General features: G+C 41.2%; 1 protein-coding gene across 1 annotated transcript in view; it reads right to left on the bottom strand.

Annotated features, from left to right (window-relative positions):
• Positions 1-23224, bottom strand: part of USH2A (usherin) — a 588113-nt gene that overhangs the window by 313727 nt on the left and 251162 nt on the right. Inside the window, exons 32-33 of the mRNA XM_056852957.1 lie at positions 5877-6036; positions 4073-4244 (exon numbers count right to left, since the gene is read on the bottom strand). Coding sequence (XP_056708935.1) covers positions 4073-4244; positions 5877-6036 — 332 coding nt within the window. The remainder of the gene's footprint in view (positions 1-4072; positions 4245-5876; positions 6037-23224) is intronic.

Raw genomic sequence — 23224 nt, 5'->3', positions numbered from 1 at the left:
ATTCTCCCTGGTGGTGGCGGTGGTGTGTTGGGTGCATTCGGAGGGGACCGAGGCTTGCCCGGGAGAGGGGAGGGCTCGGTGCGGAGGTGCCCGTCCCCAGCTTCTCCCTGGCAGAGGTGGCGTGCTGGGCACATTCGGAGGGGGCCGGGCCCCTGCCCAAGGCGGGCCGGTGCAAGGAGGAGACACCCTGGGCCAACAGTCTCCCAGGGGCAGGGGCTGGCCTGACAGGGACCTGCTGGTTCCCCGAAGCGGAAGGGTGGGGAAGAGGTGGTGGCTCACCATGGAGTGCCCCTCCCAGAGGGAGAGGAGGAGGCAAGGGAGCCGGCCACGAATAACAAGGTGGCGTGGGGTGGCGAGACCCTACGAGGGGGAAGGCGGGAGTTCCGCCTTTCTTTTGGCGTTTGCTGTAATTCTTTCCACAAGACGGTCACTGCTGTGGATGCAGCCGTTCTGTCACGCTGCTTGCACCTCTTTTTCTTGATCTTCTGGATCTTCTTGATCAAACTTGGATTTTTGGAGGGTTTCACTCTTCATTTCTACAATGGCACACTGAAGAGACAATTCTTTTTACAGACTCAGCACAACTTTTTCCCATCAGTAAATCCGCTCACTTTTGGGTGAGTTCACAGTCGTGTTGTAAATTGGCTCCTGATTGCATGTGGAATTTTCTGCTTCATGAATGCCGCAGGAATCTTTCTAGTTATTGTTTAGCATTTTTTTAAATTGAGTAGAGCCTTTCTGGTCAAAGTACTGAAGCTCCTCTCTGTTTGGTCCATCTGGCTTTTTATTTAGTCCAAAAAAATCAGTCCAAAAAAAATCTGCCTTGGCTTTGCAGGATGTCACAGCTACCGTATATTTTTTCTTGTTTTCCTTCCTCTAAAAACTAGGTGCGTCTTATGGTCAGGTGTGTCTTATGGAGCGAAAAATACGGTAATTAAAAGTAAATTATATCTATATCAATACTGAACAATTACTGAGTATCTCCTAATGGATAAAAAGGTTGGATAATTTTCATTTTAGTTACTGGCAAATTCAACTTCATGACAGTTTTTCTACTTTGAATTATCATCAAACACGCATCCAACACCTTGAACTGGTAGATTGTACAAATTCAAATAAATTGTGGCATTGTTTCTAGTAATTTCTAAATTTCCTTGCACTTTTTGTACATGATTTTATTTCCCTGTGCTCAAGGTGACATACAATGTAATTTAAAATAAAAACAGAAGTATTACGTTAAAACAGAAGTATTCCGTTACTAGTCTGCAGTAGAAGAGATAGATTTGAGTCCAGTGTCACCATAGAGAGAGACCAACACGATTTTCAGGACATAAGCTTTCAAGAGCCAAAGTTCTCTTTGTCAGATATGACTAAGGAAGTTGTGACTCTTGAAAGCTTGTGTGTGTGTTAAGTGCCGTCAAGTTGCTTCCAACTCATGACGGCCCTATGAATTAATGACCTCCAAAACATCTTATCGTTGGTCTTGCAAACTGAGGGCCATGGCTCCCTTTATACAGTCAATACACCTCATGTTGGATCTTCCTCTTTCCCCACTGCCTTCGCCATTTCCTAGCGTTATTGTCTTTTCTGATGAGTCTTGTCTTTTCATAATGTGACCAAAGTACCATAGTCTCAGTTTAGTCATTTTAGCTTCTAGGGACAGTGCAGGCTTGGTCTAGAACCCATTTATTTGTGTGTGTTTTTGGTGGACCACTGTATTTGTAAAACTCTCCTCCAACACCACATTTCAAAGTAATCTACTTTCTTCCTGTCAGCTTGAAAGCTCATACCCCTAAAATCTTGTTGGTGTCTAAGGGGCTACTGAACTCAAATCTAGTTGTAAAAGGTGGATAATGGCTATTCCTATTGACTTAAATGGAGTTTGGGATATTCAGAAATTCTGGATTTTCTGAATTCAAAGGCTCTTTTTTTCTGAATCTGCATTTTGGTGCTAGTGCATATAGCTAATACAGTACAATGTACTATACAAAAATATACAAAGGACGAATTCTACCAACAAGTATTCCAAGTCATTCTTAATTAGTTTGAATGCCCTTGCTTTGGTGGGCTCTAGTCAGACCTTTATTGTTACTTAAAGGGTAGATGATCTTCTTTGTGGTATAATGTGGTGTAATACTTGAAGCATTCAAGAGCATGTTGAGCAAAATGAATGCATACCGAGTGTCTACACATAAATGTAAATGTATTCATAATCAAGAGCAGAATATTTTTCTATGGCATTTATCAAAGCATTTATCCTTATATAGATATTACTATAAAATGATGAGAGTGTTTAAAACAAGCAGGGGCAATCTCATGTTTATATTCAAGATATTTTCAGTTGTGCCATAAAACTTACATTGTTCAGTAATCAAAAAAAGAAAAGAAAATGACTGCACAAAAGAATAGCAATGACATTTAAAAGACATTTTTAAGTGCTGCTAGTTAGCAATAAACACCCCTTTTCAGTTGTATTTTCATCAACATTTTTGTGAAGAATTCGGAGAACTGAAATTACATGAAAAATCAGATCCAGTCACCTACCAACATCTACAGAGTTGAGGAACACACATAAACCATGTATATTTTCAGAAAGAATTAACAATCGCAGAGACATCATACGAGAAGTATTTTGAACCCTCTAGTATAAATGCTCATCCACATCCAAATAAGGAGGCCTGTATGCAGAAAAAGGCTTCTGAATATCTGCCAACTGTGGGACCAGGCGCTGATGGCATAAATCAGATTTGCATCTGATGAACAGTCCCATTCAGTTACTTCTGCAACTAGTTACACATGACTAGAGTTCAAACAGGACATCTAAATATGACTAGACTTACACTCCCAAATCATCCTACAAATTATCATATTATCTACTTCTGACTGTAATCCTTAAGTTTTGTGTCAGGAATTATTCAGTTTCTTGTTGCAGCCTTCCCATGCCCACTACTCTGCATATCCAATCTTCTCCTGTCAATCCCCATCCTAGATGTACAGAGTTCTACACTTGGGTACAGAGGAACATACATGCATTTTTACAGAAACAAGACTAATTGGATACCACAGAGAGGCATCTTTTGCAGTCAGGGGGCTTCGCCTGTCTAAAAATAAATACCTTTACCCATCCTCCCAATCAAGCTCTGGGAAATGAAGAGATACCTAGCTGCTTCCAAGAGTATTTTTAGCTGGGAACAGCAGGGCCTTTGGCACAAAATTTAGCGGACAGCCCTCCAGATCTAGATCAAGTGTCCTCCCTTAAAAACGGGCATATTTTCATTGGTTCAAAGAGGGGCTTGGAAAGAATAGAGAAATCCAGTTGACTAAATGGATTGACCCAAGGAAAATCTAGGAGTTTCCAGATGACTCTGAAAATAAGTGGCTTGTGGTACAGAGAAGGGAAGTTGTTTTTACCTGTCCCTCTATGCAGGTTACTCTGCATCCTCATCTGAGGGCTATGAGTTTCATTTTTAAGGTTCAATGTCAACCGGAGCAAAATATTGAATCATTGCAGTTTTCTTTGTTAGTGGTCTGTTGGAATACTTCAGTGCTGTTTCTTCATTGAAATTGTTTTAATGAAGGTTCATTGCTGTTGGATTATGTTTTAATAATTGCTACTGTTGTAATTAGAGACTGGAAGCTGCCTTGGCATCTGGGGGACTCAGAGTGTAGGGTATAAATAAGTGCCCTCTCTCTACATCAGTGCTGGGCCAGAAGATCTAGCAATGCACAAGGACTTAGACTCAAGTAGGTCTCTCCTATATGGTTACAATGAGTGGATAGCAAAACATCATCCACTTGCCATCAGACTAGCCCATAAGCCATGAATTGGGGAAGTCATTCCAGGTTCTGGGACTGGTCCTGAGTTTTGAGAAACTGAGGACTTTGTCCATCCCTGCGTGTTTTAAAAAGAATGTGTTTATCTCTCCCCATAAACGTGTCATAAGAAAACTTAATGTTACATACATTTTAACACATTTCACAATGATCAATTGGAAATATAACTAGGATATTATGCACACAGCTCTTATCTGTTCAACTGTCTCATTATTACTGTTATTATTTTGCAACTTACTGCTAGTTTAATGAGGTATTCAGTACCCGGGGAAAGGTGTCGTATAGTATAGTCTCTAGAAAGATCTGTACTGTTGTAGATTAGATTCCAAACAGTAATATTTTTCTCTTTGTTAGCAATGTACAGAATGTAGCCTTGTAGAATTCCATTTAATTCCTCTGGCTCTTTCCACCTGGAAATTAAAGCAACACATTGTTGTATTTAAAAAGTCACTCACACAGTGTAGGTAAAAAACAGACAGCAACTTAATAGTAAATATTTAAAGCATGAAATCTATCTGGTCACTAAAACATCTGGGAGCAAGTAGTGAAAGTGTACTTGAATTTCCAAAAATCCCCGTAAATGTAATTTTTATTCTTGGGACCCAAATGATTGTGACAATATCTTCAAAGAAAAAGCTACATGCTGATGTTATCACAAGCATATTTTCCCTGTGCCAAGCTTTGCACTGAGGCTATGGCCATATGTAGGTTATACTGATTGCATAAAGACAAAATGGAAATTAGGTTGGCAAGTGATAATCAAAGGTTCACAGAGCCACTAAACTAATCACTTCTATGCATTTAATCATAATAAATTTAATTTTATGTCCCAAACTCTATCCCTGATTGAACTCACTAGGATTTTTGCATAAACCAATACAATATTTGTGTCCTCTACGTAAATAGGAATTTGGCTTATGAGACCGAGTTACTGGGATCAGTCACTAGGCAGGGTCGTCCTACAGATGACAGCGGGGGGAGGGGAATTTCTTAAGACTCCCAGGCTGAACCCAGGATACACAAATCCCCACTCCCAACTCTTAATAAAATCCCCACTGCAATTGGCAATGGTCCACTACTACAACAGTAAGATAGTTGCTAAAATATCCTTAAAATTCTATTAGTCAAAAAAGGGGAAAAACATATTAAGAGGGTGGGACAGAAGGTCATCTGCAGGGATAGATCTATCTAAACAGAGTTACACCAAAAAACAAAGCAAAGAAAAAACCCAATTGTACCCTCTAGCCCAGGATTAAGAATCTTCAGGTAGGTGGACTGCTGCATACCAGTACCGCTGATTACAGAAATTCACAAGCCCAAATGTCTTCTAGTGGTACTGGACTGAAGCAGTACTGGAATGTAGAGAAGCCTTGCATTCTAAACATACAGTTCAGCAATCTCCAGTCTAAAGCAATTATACCTTCCGTAATACACTTCAACAGGATTAGAGCCAAACCATAGGGCTGAATCCATTCCAAATGTGACATTCCATTCACAGAAAGCGTCTTCCATGAGCATGAGTCATCTGCAGCCAAGCCAACTGCTACATCAGCAGAAAAGAGATTGTCCTCAATACAGAGCCAGCCTCTGAAGGCTCCAGAGTTTATCAGCCCCTCTTAAGGAATGAGCTGCTACTCTCTGAAAGGTGTTATGTTCCCTTTTACAAGCATTTTGATCACAATCTTTAAGCCACCAAAACTATTATAGCACTTGCTTGTTTCTAAAGAAGGAGAAGACAAAGAACTCAGGATTTCTTCTGTGTTTAGGTTTATTCATTTCAAAACAAAGTGCCCTCTGTCCAGCATACACTACTACCTAGACAACTGAAAAGAATTAGCTACAAATTGTGAGAGTCGGTTATAAAATTCTACCAATATCCTGATTTGTACTAATCAGGCTGGTCAAACCGAGAGTCCTGGAAAGCACCTCTTCTTAGTATCATGTGCAAGTTGACCCTACCTGGCGATCAAAGAGGGGGGAAAAAAACTGTCAAGACTGTCCTACTCTGGAACTCCTGAAGAAAGAGAAACTCTGCACTTAACTGTGCGCAGATTGTTGCAGAATCCAAAATTGTCAGGATTGGAGCCTCCACATGAGCCGGTGGAAGTTGTGCGGTAAGCAAGGTGACCTGGGAACTGTTTGTACAGCCAACAATTGTGCAAGCAGTGAGGAGAAATGGGTATGCCGTAAAAGCTCTTAAATCTATAAAAGAGAGGAAACAGGTAGTCACTTAATGTAACATTTAATTTATCCATTTATCCATTTACATTTAATAAGGAATTAGATTCAGAAAATTTGAAGCATGGGGGAACAGGCAACTCTGCCATCTCTCTGTGAATTTTTTTAAAAAAGGTTAGGTTATTGTGAACACCATTAACTATGGTTATTGATCTCATTTTGTTCTATGGATTTTCTTGCAAAACACAGTCATTGAAGTATAAGAGAATATGTAATATAGCAAAAAAAGGCAAATATTTTAAACTATTATATATAAAATACACATACATGCGTCTGACCAAATCTGAGGATACTTAAATACAGAAATTGGAGCTGTGAAGTAGACAAGACGGATCTTTCGACAAACCTGAAAAATGCCCTCAGTGGCGGTTGCTAGGCTACCAGAACAGTCTGGTCAGAATTCCAGGCTTGGTTTCTGCTTGGTGTCTGTCAGTAAAAAGCAGGGAGAGGGCCCTTTCTGGGGCTGTTTTGGTCTTTGAAGGAGGACTAATTGGGGCCAGGCCAGCCAACAGTCACCGGGCAACTTGATACCATCCAATTTCCATGACTCGCCTAGACCAGGTTGTTTGCTACTGTTCAACAACAATCACTCTACAAAAGCCCATGTGGTGTAGTGGTTAGTTGGGGTCAAACCCCATTCTCCCATGGAAACTCACCAGCTGATCTTGGACCAGTCGCACATTTTCAGCCTAACTTATCTCACAGGGTTAGGAATGATGTAAGCTGCATTGGGTCCCCATTGTGGAGAAAGGCAGGGTATAAATGAAGTAAATAAATAAGATGGGGGAGCAGATAGAAGACAGATTGGTGGGTTGGTGTGAAGGAGAGAAGGAAGCTGAGATTGATGAGGATAAGGGATTTGCTAGGATGACAGAAAGAGGAAATAGTCTGGGGAGGGAATGCAAGAGAGGGAGAAGTGCCCCCTGCAAGTCTTTGCAGGTTCCCCCAAGGGCAAATGGGCCCAGTTCAGCTGGCACTGTGTTTTTTTCCCCTTCTCTCTTTTTATCCTATTGCCTTTCACTGCACAAGTTAATTCTCAAGTTAATTCAGTGGTGGGGGTTGCATGCACATCCCTACACATAAGCTAGTGCCATGAAGTGTTTTCAAATGGAGCAGAAGTAGCCCTTACAAGACAGGGACAAAAAGAAGATGCAGGCCATCATCAGAAGAACCTAGACTGCCTTTCTGAAAGCTACAGAAACCACACATCTTAAATCAAACCTGCATCTGTTACTTGCCACATCTGACCTGATTTGTACTTCTCATCTGAAATTGACCTATTCAAGTGCTTCATAATGGATCAATTGCTTCAACAAACACAGGTAGGGATATAAATCTAAATTCTGGACATCCCCTAAAACTCTAAGGTTACTGTTTGTCAGGCCCTTCAGATTGCAGCATCTTGTTACCCATTTGTTTGATTGGATTATTGCATAAGAGCAAATGGAGGCAGTCGCAGACATGAAAAACAGATCACTCTAAGCAGCATTAGAAATGGATCCACAAGTATTATCCACAGATGCGTTACAAGGAAATGCATCCCAGTATATGGAAACCTCACCAATTAATGTCAAGCATACAATAATTTACCATACAGACCATGAATTATATGCTATTTTACAATTGATTTCATGCTGTTATTAAAGGAATTTCATTGATCTCAATTTACAAAGTGAACCAATAAGCGGTGAATGATTTTCTTTTAACTCCTCACAGAAATTGAACATTTTTATCACATTATTACTACCACCATTAGTAAACTAAAATCCATTAACTGCTCTTTTTAATTTCTAGAACACTGTATGTCTCATTGACGCAACAATTCATGTGGCATTACCATTATTTACTGTAATGTAAAGCTGTTGAATGTACAGACACTATTGTGATAGTTGCTCTACAGTTTTGAAAGGCTTTTCCCTACATTTCCTTTGCCAGATTTTTACTGTGTGCCTCCATCTGCTTATAGGCCTGTTTAAGTATGGCAGTTATCCCTTTCCTTAGTTTGAGGTATGCTGGTTGCATGCAAGAGAATTAAGAGGAGGTGGCAATTAATGACTGTTGCATTCACAAAGGCAGTGAGGAACTCTAAATCTAGAGAAAATAGTGTGGTTGCTCTAACAGGCAAGTATGTGGATCTCTCAGGTGACTGACAGAAAAGATGAACATTATTTATTACTATTGGTAGTAGGAATATTAACAATTTGAGCTATATGGATGGCACCACATTACTGGCAGAAAACAGTGAAGAGTTGAGACAAATACTGATGAAGGTTAAAGCAGAAAGTGACAAAGCAGGACTACAGCTGAACATCAAGAACACAAAAGTAATGACTACTAAGAAATTACACAATTTTAAAGTTGACAAAGAAGAAATTGAAATTGTTAAAAAAAATTCTATTCCTTGGCTCCATCATCAAACAAAATGGAGACTTCAACCAAGAAATCAGAAGGAGATTAAAACAGGGAAGGGCAGCCATGAAAGAGCTAGAACAGACTCTTTAGTGTAAGATGTGTCACTGGTTACCAAGATCAAGTTAATTCATACTAGAGTATTCCCCATTACTAGGTATGGATGTAAAAGTTGAACAACGAAGAAAGCTGACAGGAAGAAAGTTGATTCATTTGAAATGTTGAGTTGGAGGAGACTTTTACGAATATCATGGACTGCCAAAAAGACAAATAAGTGGGATGTAGATCAAATCAAGCCTGAACTCTCCCTAGAAGCTAAAATGACTAAACTAAGGCTATTGTACCTTGGTCACATTATGAGAAGATAAGAGTCACTGGAAAAAAAAACCCATAATGCTAGGAAAAGTTAAAGGCAGCATTAAAAGAGAAAGACCCAATATGAGATGGACTGACTCAGTAAAGGAAGCTGTGGCCCTCAGTTTGCAAGACCTGAGCGAGATTGTTAACTATAAGACAAATTGGAAGGCGTTAATTCATAGGGTTGCCATAAAGTGACTTGACGCCACACATACACATTAGTATGCCCATGCCACTCCCTTTTCTGCTCATGAAGGCAACATTGTTCTGGGGGAGAAGCTGGACAGTAAGACAGGCTCATATGGGGCATTGCTGCACAGTATTCTTCCCAAAGCTTTATTGTTTGCCAATTTGTTCCTAATTGTCTCAATAACACTTATTTCAAATTACTGAAATTTGGTTGGCCTTCTGTGATTTTGAATCAAACCTAGAAATTCAGTTAAAGTCAGGACCTGATAAGTAATTTTATTTTAAAATCTAAGTTGAGAAAACATTACCCACAAATCAAGACTCTCACGCCAACCACGTTTTCACTGGTGAAACAGAGCTAACCTAAATATGGTTATATCTGTGTAAACATCCATCTGCATGAAGTTCGTCTATTGGCCTCAAGTGCTAGTCCTATTTTTCAGTATTAAATCTGAATTTCCTTGCATGGCTGGTTTAAATGAGGCCATTATATTGCCATCCATGGCTTAATGAATATTTCTTTGCTTTCTCATTTCAATTAGTGAAGAGTCAGACATACTGGTCCCAATCCCACTCTTATTTGCCTGTGTATAAATGAAGAGAAACTTCATTGAAGTAAAACTGAATAGTTATAATATGAATAAATTCAAGCTTATAGCTAAGTACTATTAGTAATCCCGCTGTAGAGACAACCATTTTGGACAATTATTTTGCAATTTCATTACATCAGGTTTATGCCACAATAAATGGAATATTGCTGTACTAAATCAAGAACTAATTATGGCAAACCTGACTCTTACATCCTGATCCAAAATATGCTTACTTGGAAGCATATCCTATTGATTTAGGCAGGCTGACAAATGAGTCCCAGTGGGAGAATTCCAAGCCAACTCTAAATTTAGGGTATCCTTGATTCTTTGACAAAACATGAATGAGCTTCAGCCAGCACTTAATCTAAATGAAAAGTGCCAGGGTTTAATCTGAAACATGGACAGTTCTCTATGCTACATTTTGTATCTGGGTACATTACAGAATCCAAGCACCAAATACACATGCAAACTGAACACCATGAAAAACACATAATTTTTACTCTTGTTACTCTTACTACAGCCATTAATACATGGCTAGGTTATAATTGGTACATCCCTCTCATGTCTCACACTTTTCTATCCTGAGATAAAAAAATTGAACGCATGGGGAACTCTGCCCTGCATTAATTCCACAAAAGATCAAGGAGGAATGTTCCCATGTGCAGCTCCGTGGAATAGTAGGGGAGTGGTCATCATTTTCATCACAGCTTTGTGATTGGCTGATGCCAGTTAAGGGTTGACCTAACGCCGAGGTTGTTATTTATATATTTATTTTCAATACCGGCATGCCAGTATACCATTGTATCAGCATTAGACTTCCTCGGTTTTAGACTTCCCCCCTCCTCTTGGAACTGTATTTACTCTCTGCCTTTGAGTTTCGGTTTGGACGAACCGAATTCAAAAAAGGCAGGAAACGGGGGAGCCGAATTTGCCGACTTCGGGGGTTCAGTGAATAAATTCAGCAGATTCGCCCCCCCCCCGCCTTCACGGGGCTTCCATGAAGGCGCGGGGAGGGGGCCCTTTAAAAAGGTCTGCGCCTCCCAAGGCTGGGGGGGTCTGTCAAACCCCTCTGCACTCTCTGCGCAGAGGGGGCAGAGAGGCTTGACAGCCCCCCGCCAGCCTTCCCGGGAGTCCCAGCAAGGCTGGGGGGGTCTTTAGACCCCTCTGCGCTGCCTGCGCAGACAGCGCAGAGGTGCTTGTTGGGGGGCCCTTTAAAAAGAGCTGGGAGGCGCAGATCTGTTTAAAGGGCCCCCCGTGCACCTTCAGGGAATCCCCCTGAAGGTGCGTGGGGGGCCGAATTTTCCCCTGAACTCCGGATCCCCCCCAAATTTCGGGGATCCGAAGCGGGGGAGTTCGGACTTTGGCTCAGCCCGAATAAAAATGGGCCGAATTTTGCCGAATCCAAATTCAACCGAATTTTTTTTCAACAGCCCTACCCTTTTGTTGATCACTTTGATGATTTTATGTAACCATTATAAGTACATTTGTTGCATGTGTGTAAAGTGCCGTCAAGTCACACTTTGTGTCACACAACTCTCCCAGTTGATCCAAGATATCATGAACCTTCTTCATTGATACAGGACTCCCTGTTGAGCCCCAGGATTGGAAGCTCTCGCTATCTCTTCTTCCTGACTGCCCCCTTTTACCCCTCATCCCTCTTCTTCCACCTGAGTGGGTTGGTTGCTCATATGGTTCTTAGAAATATTATTTCAACCAGACCTTCTAATTCCCCCAACTTGATATTTGTGATTTTAAAAATTCTACTTGCGCTCTCTGTGGGTTTCTACACTTTCCATATTTGCAAAAGCACTTCATAAGCTAGTCAGGAATCCTAATTGTTGGCATATATGTCATTGTTCTAATTTTTTGGGAGGTTTTTGGACCCGAATACAGTACAGTTTCCAAGGATGTTTTGCTTAAGCCAGTATTAAAATCCAAGCCAGCCACTGTAACAAAATGCTGCAGATGAGATATCACTTCTTTACGCTGGATTTCTGAGGTCAGTTTTGTGAACATGAGTAGATTTAAGGAGTAGAAACCTATTCACATTGATACAAGTCTGGCGTGCACTTGTGCCTAACGACACAAGATAACAGTGGCCCCATAATCCCAGGACAACAGGAGCTGTCAGTGGTACCACAATTAAAGGAAAAAAAACACTTTGCATATGTTCAAAAGCATTTTCATCATAATTACTATTTCTCATGTTCCATTGATTCGTTTTGAGACTGAAAACTCATTCCCAACTATCCTTGACTTCCTGTGTACTACAAGCACTAAATTAGGAGTGAATGGCAGAACAAAGGATGTTAGTGGTATAATGTAATCTATCATACTCTACTGCTGTAGAACCAAGCAGAGGTCAACCATAGCTGAGGACTCAGTTCTAATGCATGTTTGGGAACATTAGCCTTTCACATTTTTTACATTTCTTTAACAAATAACTAATTCTTCTGTTCCTTGATGCATCGCTACATTGTCATATCAATACAGGTTACATTTTCCATCAACAAAATGGTGAACTGAGAAGTATAAAACGTTGAGTAACCAAGTAGTTCATCAGTGCTCAGGGAATGTAAATAGGAACACAGAGGATCATCAACAGGTAGACGCTTTCTAAGATATCTGTATACAGGACATTTGAAATTCAAAATTAATTGTTCCACTCAAATAGAGAGGAGGAACACTGACACAGAATGGGGGGGGGGGAAGGGAAGGAAGCAAAGGCGGATGGATGACCCCCTCCTTGCAAGTTTCTTGCTGGTTCTTACTTGTTCTTATCTATAAAGTTCCATAAAAGCAGAACTACATTACAAAACCACACAGAATGGTTAAGATGTATTGTGTATATTATTTCAAGATGGATATTTATTTTCTGTTGACCTTCTCTTGGAACACCCTTGGTGCATCCCACCTGTGAGCTGGGGAGAGCAAGTTTAATTTATCATTAGCAGTTTATATGCCCTTTAATTGGAATCAATGTGCTAGCCTAGGCAAATTTTCTATATAGACTCCCCTGAAATAGCTGCATACTTTAAGTGGCATGATAAGCATGTTCAAAGGAGGCAGACAATTTACATTCTACTGGTGTGCTATAAATAAATAATAAGAACAGATTAGAATTATGCATTTACGCCTACTAGTGAGTGTGAGATGCATAATTCACAAGTGGTGTACCCTTAAGAGGCTTCTAAATTCCCCAATCCGAGGCATGCAACCAAGGGATATTTTTCAATTCCCACTGTTCCACGCTTCTTTTATTTTCCTAGCTAACCTGGTCCCAAGCTAGGAGTTTCCCAATTATTTATTCTCCATTAAAGCTGAGCATTGGAAGACCCTCTTCTTTTTGAAAAACTGCTAAACAAATTTTTCAGTATTTCCTTGGAATGATATTTGATAGAACAAAATTGTGGGAGTCATTACAAACAAATCTTAACCGACCTAAAATAAGGAGAATACCAACTACATATTGGAAAATTACCCAGAACTTCTGTCATCCCTTAATAGGATTCTTTTGCCTCATTTCTATATTTTTCTTTGTTCACCCATTTCAAAGCAGTATGCTCAATCTTAGCCCATTTTATCCTTACAACAAATCCTCTTTAGTAGGTTAGGATTAAAGACAGCTACTGACACAATGTCACCCAGTGAGCTTCATGACTCATCAGGGATTTGAACCTAGATCTCTCTGGCCCCATGCAATATTTACTACACCGTATCAGCTGTCAATAGATTTGTGGTGCTCAGTAAGCATCAGTCGCAGTCCAGTACAATATTTAGGGGACACACACAAGTAAATTACTTCTGATTGAATTGCAAAACAAATTCTGTATATGATTCCTACTTCCCCAGCTATGTGGCTGGACCAGTGCATGGCATTTTGTCACTTCAACAAGGTACACCACTTGTTACCTCCCACTGCCAGAACCTCAGGCTACGACTCAGGCAATGATGGTATCAGTCCAGGAGGTGACGACAGACAAAGGCTATTTCTATTGTTACCGTTTGTGCTACCGTGTGTGACAGAAACCAAGACAAACCCCATTGGTATGCCAGTATCTTCTTTATTGTGCCACCCCAACTGGATGCTTGGCAAAGAATCCTCTCTGCATTTGGCATCAAGTCCCTACCTTAGTCACCCCAAACATATTATACATAGTAGAATTTACTGCCTAGTAAAGTGCTTATAACCATACAGTAAGATCCAGCTGTAGTTCTAAGGAGGGATGTGCAATCTGGATTTGGAAATATTAAGAAGCACCAAATAATACTATATTCAGAATAGTTATGAATACTTTTGGATCTAACTTGTATAGTTCTGAATATTTGGAATCTATGTATCTAATAACATTTGTGAGTCAATTTGTGGATAGCTAAGTCCACACATCAGGCCCACAATGAGAGAAAGGATATTTTTCACCAAACTTGGGGAAAACCCCAGGTTTGCAGAAAAATCTAAAAATACACCGGGTGTGTGTGTGTTAAATCCCCCCAAAACAAAAGCATTGTCTGTGCATGTGCAGACAGTGTACCTACCTCCTCCAGGCAGCAATAATGGGAGGGAAGGAGCAGTGGTGATTGGGAGGGAGAAGCTGTGGGGGGTCTGGCAATGGAGGCTAGGAGCCATGTCAGGTCTGACGCCAATGAGGGGTGTGGCTGGGAGCCACAATGGCCCCAGTAATGGCAGCAGCAGTTGGGGAGAGTGAAGCCATGACAGGCCTGGTGCTAGAAGCCAGAAGCTGCATCAAGCCCAATACCAATGATGAATGGTGGTGGCTGGGAGCCGTGTGGCCCTGGCAATGACAGCAGTGATTGGGGAGGGAGAAGCCACAGTATGAGGGTTGAGGTATTTTTGGGGGGGGGAGTTAAGAGAGGGAGAGGGAGAAATAGAGGTATTTTTGGGGGGGGAGTTAAGAGAGGGAGAGGGAGAAATAGAAAAAGGAGTAATGTGAAACCTATTCCTCAGATAGCTTGGTGTGGCTTCTTGAGAAAGGAAACAAACATTCCCCAGATGGGCTGGCACAGAGTGTAATAGGGGCAGACACTGTTCCCTGACTGGTGTTATTGTGTATGTATGTTAAAGAAGGTACTGGCATTAGGAAGAACTTCCTGACAGTTCGAGCAGTTGCTCAGTGGAACAAGCTTCCTCTGGAGGTGGCAGGCTATCCTTCTTTGAGGGTTTTTAAGCAGAGGCTAGAAAGCCATCTGTCAGCAATGCTGATTCTGTGAAGCTAGGCAGATCATGAGAGGCAGGGCAGGAAGGGTTGCATCAGTGCCCTTTCTTACATGCCCATTGTAATGCTGATCACCACTTTTGGGTCAGGAAGCAATTTTCCTCCAGGCCAGATTGGCCAGGGATACTGGAGAATTTTTTTTGCCATCTTCTGGGCAGAGAGTAGGCATCATGGGGGTGGGGGGGAGGCAGTTGTGAATGTCCTGCATTGTGTAGGGGGTTGGACTAGATGACTCTGGCGGTCCCAACTCTATGATTGTATGATTCCATGGTTCTTCCCCTCCTCACAACAGGCACCTTGTAAGGTAGGTGAGGCTGAGAGAGTTCTGAGAGAACTGTCACTAGCCCAAGGTCACCCAGAAGGCTGCATGTGGAGGAGTCAAATCTGATTAGAGTCCACCAGTCTCAACCACTATACCATGTGGGGGTAGTTCACACCCACTCATCACTGTCTGCCTGTGGTTCCAGTCTGCTTATTAGTGCTGTCCTGGGTATTTGGCCACTCCCCAGCACCAGTTCTCCTCTGCTCCACTGTGCCATGCCCAGTGCTGCCCTGGTGGCATGTGCACTGTTTGGGGTTCACCATTTTCTCCAGGTGAACTGATCTCTATCAGCTGGAGATCAGTTGTAATAGCAGGAGATCTCCAGCTAGTACCTTGAAGTTGGCAACCCTCGTGGCCGTTGTAGTGTCCACTTGCCACATCTCAGGTCAATGAGGTTGGCATAGGCACTGGGAAAGAGTCGGAGAAAAACCTTGTAAAAAGTGGTTTGCCTGTGTGTTTTTTACTAGTGGAAAATATTGTTCTTATTGACTTTTATGGAGTTTTGAATATTCAGAAATGCCAGAATTCTAAAGTCTGAATCCAAGGATCATAATTTGGAATCCAAATTTTGGTGCTAGTATACATCTATTAGTTCTACGTGAGACTGCAATAAAATTATTGGGGAAACCCAAAATCTGCATCCAGTAGAAAGGAGTTCTACTAATCTCCTCTAGTGCTTAAGTTGATTCAACAAAATTTGATGATGCTGTTGGCCAATCGACAAAGAGTCTAGTTACTAAAACAAATCTAGAATCCATACTGAATATGTATCATCCAGAAATGCCAAGATTTGTGCCATAATTGACATCTTTAAAAAAGAAATCTTAGAAACTGTAATAAAAAGTCAGACAATTCAGTTCATAATATGACATAATCTTTCAATGTGTTGTGATAAGCAACTATAGGAGAAGCTACACGGTGAGAAGCAATGGTAGGAGAAGCTTGGTTAGCTGAGTGAAACTAGGAACACCCACACTTTGGCAATTACTAATTGCCAGTGTGAAATAATCACTATATCTGAAAGCTTCAAGAGAGCCAGTCCCCTCTTATATAATCCTCATCTTAGTCCTAAAGGAGGAGACAGAGGAGCAATTTTACCTACAGAATAGCTTTGCTACCTGCACTAAGATTATAATTTTGATGTGTAAAATTTATGTGTCTTCTACGCCAGCATTCCTTGGGACTGGCCCTTTAAAAAACAAAGATTTCTTTTATTTTGCGTAAACAACTGAAATCAGTTAGACACTTAACTAAAAAAAAAACACAACCTTGTATATGCAAGAGTTGAAAAGTAAATTGGTAGCTAGTGATAATAGCACAAGTTAAGTTAAAACCATATCTTTCCCCTAAGTTACTAATGCGTAGATGGACTTTTTTTACCTTTTCATTTTCTTCTCCCCACATTTGATACTGCTCTGAGTATTGTTCAGCTGCCATTCTCTGTAAGTTATATTTGCATATAAATTTAAACAGGAAGACTTCAATTATGCATAGATTCACATTCCTGGTACAACTTAACAGTACAAGGAAAAATGACTGTGTGACATTAGAACAATGATATTAAGTCCTGCCAACAACACAACAGGAGTTCAAAACAGTTCAGCTGACAGAAGGGAAAATATCACTGTATCATAATGTTTAAAGAGAGTTATCTGCATTTCAATTATCCAAACACCCTAAATATCTGATACATGGTGCAATGTCCCTTGTATCTAATTACAGCCATTTGGGAGGGGGGGGGAATGATTTTTCATAGTGTAGTCTATTTTGTGATGAAAATAAAAGCTGTCTGTGTTGTATTTACACAGCAATGTGATGAAAAATGATTACACATCAGTATTTGCATCATAATAATCCAAAATGAAATTTAACATATATCTCCAGAGAGCAGCGATATACAATTGTTTACTGAAACACATAATGGCAACTTCCACTTGCAGGTAGATATGAAGAACTGAATTACCAGATAATAATAATAATTGGTATTACAACAACTCTTTGCGATACGTTATTGTTTCAAATTCCATATTACAAAAAAGAGACGGGGGCTCAGAGAAAAAGTGTCATATTGTCTAAGGAAATTTATTCTGAGCAGAGATGAAATTTGAACCAGGGGCTTCCTGGTTCACAATTCAGCCTCTTATCTACACTGCAGTTACAATAGCTCTTGATATATTATGCAAACAATTACAATTTTTCTAAAGAAAATCGCCACCACTCTAGGCGTGACTCCAAAGGGAGTTGCCAAAGAGGGGAGGATTTTTGCCAATTGCCTCCTCCCACAGAAGACCTCCAACCCCCTCCCCCCCAGGTGTTCATGAGTGTCCCCACTTCCCTAGGAACATAATTTCAGGGAGCATTTTGGGCTGAAGCAAGAATGAATCCCACTGTGCTGATGGAAATCCCTTCCATCAGTGGAGGGCTTGCACACAGGGTCCAACCCCACAACTTTGTCTTTCGAATCAGATGCCATACAAATACAAGACTGATACAAGCTATTCTCTTGCTGTCAGTGAAAATGCATTTTGTTATTCATTCCCTTCTTGTTATGTATAGAAGGGCAGATAATAGTATTTCCTTTAATTTTCCTCACTACAGTCTCTTTTTTCCAGTTCCATCCAAGAGAGTTGGATAGACTACCATACCATTTAAATGGATTGAAAGAGGTGAAATGGATGCTATTTTCTTATGGTAGAAGTGAAAAACTTTGTTCTCCTAAGAAGATTTTTCTCAATTATCTTGGAATCACTGGGATTCTGCCACCCTGATCACACTTACTGGTATTACATACGGAGTAGGACTGGTCATAAGAAAATGAGACACATAAATGGGAAGTATTTTACAAAGATTAGGAAGAAAACTAGTATCTGGACTGGTATCTGGGACACCCAGGTTTGAATCCCCACTTGTGCCATCTGTAAGCAGATATTTATCCATGGTGTTAATCATGTCACAGTCAGCTTTTGCCACAAACATTAAGCAAGGAAATAATTCCTGTGAATCAGAAAACCAGCAGATAAAGTTAATTTATTTTGAAACTGTCTAAAGACTCCCCTAAAACAAGTGAATTTTAGGTATATAAGGACTAGGATTTCAGCTATCAAATGAGTTTCGCCTCTCCTCCAGACTGACCTCCACTGCCACACCAACACTAGGACAACAGACTCAGGCAAAGTATGATTTAATACCCCCTCTCCCCCCCCCTCCACTGCCACTGCATTCAGACCCTAGGACCCTAGGATTTCTACCTGCACTTTTGTAAATACCACCCTGCTGTCTCTCTCTCTCAGTCTGATTTGCAGAGCCCTGCTTTTTAGCAATGGAGTCTACAGTAATACATTTATATCAGCATGAAAATATCAGCATGAAAATCTGATTTTCTCTAGCTCACTACTTTCCCCCACTTACATCTGCAATCCTTGTGTCACAATGTACTTTCCTAGGATGATTAAATAGTAACACTATTCCTAAACTATCAATCCAGATGTTTATTTACATGCCATCATAAACATTTACTTGGAGTGGCATAAAAAGAAATCAATACCAGCAGGCTGATGTTGCATCTACACTGTACTTCTGCAATAACGGAGTTAGCATCTGCAGTAATGCCATCATTGGAACAGTTATGAACTCCCTCTCCTCATCTCCTTCACAATAACCATCTTAAAAGGTTAAGTTTATGCCTTACTTAATGAATGCTAATCTGATGTTTTCCTTATAGACTTGGATTTATGTTCACTTAATATTAGTGCTTATGCACTATTCATCCTTTTTAGTAATACATCATCTTTAACTGGAACCAAATACGGTATATATATATCTGTATGATGGCTATGAATATATCTGTCCTATAAAATTATAACAACTTTTTAAGCTAAACTGGAGTTTGTGTAATAAGCTTCAGTCAAAGGAAAACAAACATAAAATGTTATATTTCAGAATAACTGAAATGTGATGTGGTATACTGTAGTACCAAGTAAAATGTTATAAGCTTTATGCAAACAATGTGGGTGATTGGTACAAAAACCCAGTTTTAACCTTGGCAATGGTTCAACAGTAAAACTAACAAAATACAGCTATAAACTCTTCATAGACATTCATAGACATTAAAATACCATATCCAAATCAGTTTTAAATGTGAATGTAAAGAAAAATGGTTGATGATACCATTTAATTTTTGCTCAATATAGAAGGCTAGACAAACAGTTTTGCAAAAAAATACACATCTTCCAACATTCTGGATAGGACCAATTATAGGATAATCACACAAGCAACTGCACTTGTCTGCAATGTAAAAGCCAAAAAAGCAAAAAACAACAAAATAGAAATCCTTCCAAATAATTTAAGTTTAATTTTTGGCACACTTTTGAAAGGGTTTCTCATAACTTTATTATTTTTATGCTGTCGTGTTTCCCAGGATTCTCCTATTGTTGTTGAGGAAGCGATACCCATAACAATTATTTCTTTTCATCCAGTGTCCATGGTCTCCACTACCACTGGGAAAATGGGAGGATCGACCTCTCTTTATTCCTGGGGTTGTACTCCTCAAAGTTCAGTGAAGTTCAGTGTAAAATTATTAGAATGATACCTCAGGATTAAAGAGAACAAATCCCCATCAGAATGGAACTGGGGGAATCTAGTGATCTTTATTGAAAAACAGATTGAAAAAGTTCTAGATAATCAATCTATGAACACTTCGAGCACAATGCTAAGGGGGGGATTGGCTTAGGAGCCGACATGTCCCTGCGCCAGCACAAGTACCCATTTATCCCATGAAAATGGGCACTTACCCAGCATTGGGAGCATTTCCACCAGTGCCTGGGCGCTGCAGAGCTGCACCAGTCTCCCCCACCAACACAGCCTCCCGCCGGCATCCATCCAGTGCAAGTCCCCATGCTAGCATCCCAGGAGGTGTTCCACAGGTGGTTCTGGGGGCAGAGCTGCCATTAGGCAGCTTCCTAAAACCTTTCAGGTTGGGAATGCCCCCTTTGCCCTTGAGTTACACGACCTTTTATCTGATGTAGCCCTGTGGAATGCTATGGAGCGCAATTCTAAAGAGGGGGCGAATTAGCTTAGGAGCCAACATGACCCCATGCTGGCGTAAGTGTTCGTTTATCCCATGATAATGGGCACATGCTGGCATAGGGGGCATTTCTGCCAGTGTCTGGGTGCTGTGGAGCTGCCCCGGCCTCCCCCGCCAGCACAGCTTCCCACTGGCGCCCAGCAAAGCAAGTCCCTGCACCAGCATCCCAGGAGGCGTTCCCAGGATGGTTCTGGCAGTGGAGCTGCCACTAGGTAGCTTCCTAACCCCTTTCAGGCTGGGAACTCCCCCTTTGCCCTTACCACAAGTTACACCACCTTTTTAGGTAGTGTTGCCCCATGGAAAGCTATGGAGTGGTTCCACAGGGCTCCCCAGGAAAGGCAGTGTTCTGGCTTCGGCGGAGAAGCTGGATCCTGCTCTGGAGGCAGTGTGGCTGTGCCGACTCCAGCCACTGTATAACCCCACTTCCAGGAATGGGCTGTTCCCCTTTTCAGATCCCACCCCATCTGTGCTCCAGGGCCTTCACCCAATCTGGGTGCCAGGTCTTGGGGCTCAAGCCTGCCAGACTTGGATCTTCCAATCAAGAGGTGTTAACGTATCAAAGAGCTAGGGTGTTTGCCTCTCAGTTGGGAAAGGATGCTCTCTATCTGGCAAAGAGCACCTCCTTTCCCTCTTCTTAGCCACAGAAACAGCAAAGTCCCTTTCCTTCACCATAACTGTCACAGCATCTCTTGCCCCCCTGCCTCTCATCCATCACAGGAATATGGAAGGAAAACCTGAGGAACAACCAGAGAATAGAACACACTTATAATTGATTCATTATATCCATTACAACGTGCTGATCCCTAATCTCTGTTGAACTAAAAACAGAACCACAATATAAATTCCACTTCTAAGTTTAACTACAAGTTATAAACACACACACATTCTTTTCATTAACTATCCAAAGTGAAAGATCTATACAACTTAAGCCATAACCCCAAATGTTAACTTTTCAACATAATGTAGCTTTTAATGTCTTTGTCACTAAACTACTTCAGCCATTAATCTTAGGGCCAAACTAGATATGACATTTTTAATGAGTTGGGCCTGGACTCCCTAGACCAGGCTCACTGTTCCTGCAGGCACACAGCATCTATGGGAAACTAATTTTTAACACACCACGGAGGAGTGATTTACATCAGGACTTTGGTGCAGAGGGAGAAGGGGCTTCTGTCTTTCTCTGGTGCCATTTTCCTGAGTTGAAATGGCTGGGGGGGGAATATTTGCCCCTTTTTGGCAGTGCACTTGGAGTACTCTACATATGCAGTACACTTTTTAAAATCCCAAATATTTGTGTGTGTGTGTGTGTGTCATCAAGTCACAGCTGATTTATGGTGACCCCATTGGGTTTTCAAGGCAAGAGGCGTACAGAGGTGGTTTGCCTGCCTCTGCGTGGGCTGAGAGAACTGTGACCGGCCCAAGGTCACTCAGCAGGCTTCATGTGGAGTAGTGGGGAATCAAAACCCGGTTCTCCAGATTAGTGCCCACTGCTCTTAACCACAACACCACACTAGCTCTCATTTTTACACGACACATTGAAAATAATTGCTGTTAACGTTTGCACCAGCTTGAATACAAGGTTTGGGTTATAATTTTTCAAAACAGCGACATAGTTTTCTCAAGAGACAAGCCTGAATTGTTTCCTTTTTAAAAAGCCACAGACGTGTATGTATTGTGCTATCTTCTGCAGCATCAGGAGCACCATAGACTTGCATCTTTCTCTTTGCAAGTGAAAAAATAGTTGGGAAGGGGATTTGGGGCTGTAAAAAGACTTTAATTTCAGTTTTTCTAAACTATAAAACAGAGGAGAATCCTTACCTTTAGGACCTTAACATATACCTCTCTAGGACTAACCTGCCACAGGACAGTCAGCTGCATAAGGAGAGTGAACATGCAGTTCTAGTGTAGCCAAGTAAGGAGTTCTAGTGCCACATGAGAAATTCAGACAAGGCAACTGAACCTGCTTCTACAAATTCAGTGGCACATTTCCTAGTATTGACTTAATAGAAGCAGAAAGCAGCGTAGGTTCTATCCATAAGCAGCTAACACTTCCAATGGCTTCAAGGGTGATTTGCGTCCTTCAGCACTAAGTGGAAACTTCCATATAATGTGTAATATTATTCCCTGTGCGCCTTGCAGGAGAATACTGTTAAATGTTAAATCTTAGGAGGATGGTTAAAAAAAAACCTGTATTGCTTTTGGGTTTCTACTTCATCTGCTGGTTATGTTGCCATCATTCATTACCATCCTAGACCAGGTACAGTTCCCTGGTGTAGCAGGTGCATTTGATGTGATACACCTGTAATATTCAGTTACAGCCCAGGGGTTAACAGCCAGCCAACAATAATTATCCTGCTATATAGGTCACAGTTCCTGTAATACCTATAATGTACTCTTCTATACTGCCAGCATCATTTCCCTTCAAACCCCATTTTTCTTTTCCTGTTTACAATGTACCTCCCATTACACCATTATGTATTAGAGCATTAGCTGCTGTTCAGTAATTCTATGATCAACTACGTTGCAAGCAACTGGGTGGACTAATGAAGGCAGTGCTGTTTATTCCCGGAAAAGTGATACAGTTAACTCTAAAATCCAACTTGGAAGCTTTTTTAAAATTATTATTATTTTACCTAGAAACTTCAAATGAACAAATTTTGTTTTTCCAAGTCCTACTTGTAAAGAAGCCTGGGTTCCCGCCTAAACGGGAGCCATTTTGCTGGCCCGGGTGGAGGAGGAAGCAGAAAGTGAAGAGGGAGGGAGATTGGGCAGGCCAGCCGACATGTGCATTCGCGTGTGCATGAAGGCTCGTGCCGGGCCCTATCTGCCCAGTAACAGCCTCCTCATTGGTTGGAGCCGGAAGGCTCTTAACCAATGAGGGCGGAGGGCGGGAGCCGGGTTGGGGGCGTAGCAAGTCCCGCCCCAAAGGTATATAAAGGGAAGCGAGGCCTGCCCACAGCTCACTCCG

Source organism: Euleptes europaea, chromosome 7, assembly GCF_029931775.1.
Source record: "Euleptes europaea isolate rEulEur1 chromosome 7, rEulEur1.hap1, whole genome shotgun sequence".
NCBI classification, from domain to species: Eukaryota; Metazoa; Chordata; class Lepidosauria; order Squamata; family Sphaerodactylidae; genus Euleptes; species Euleptes europaea.
Note: the sequence above shows the minus strand (reverse complement) of the source record. Positions and strands in the feature narration are given on the sequence as shown.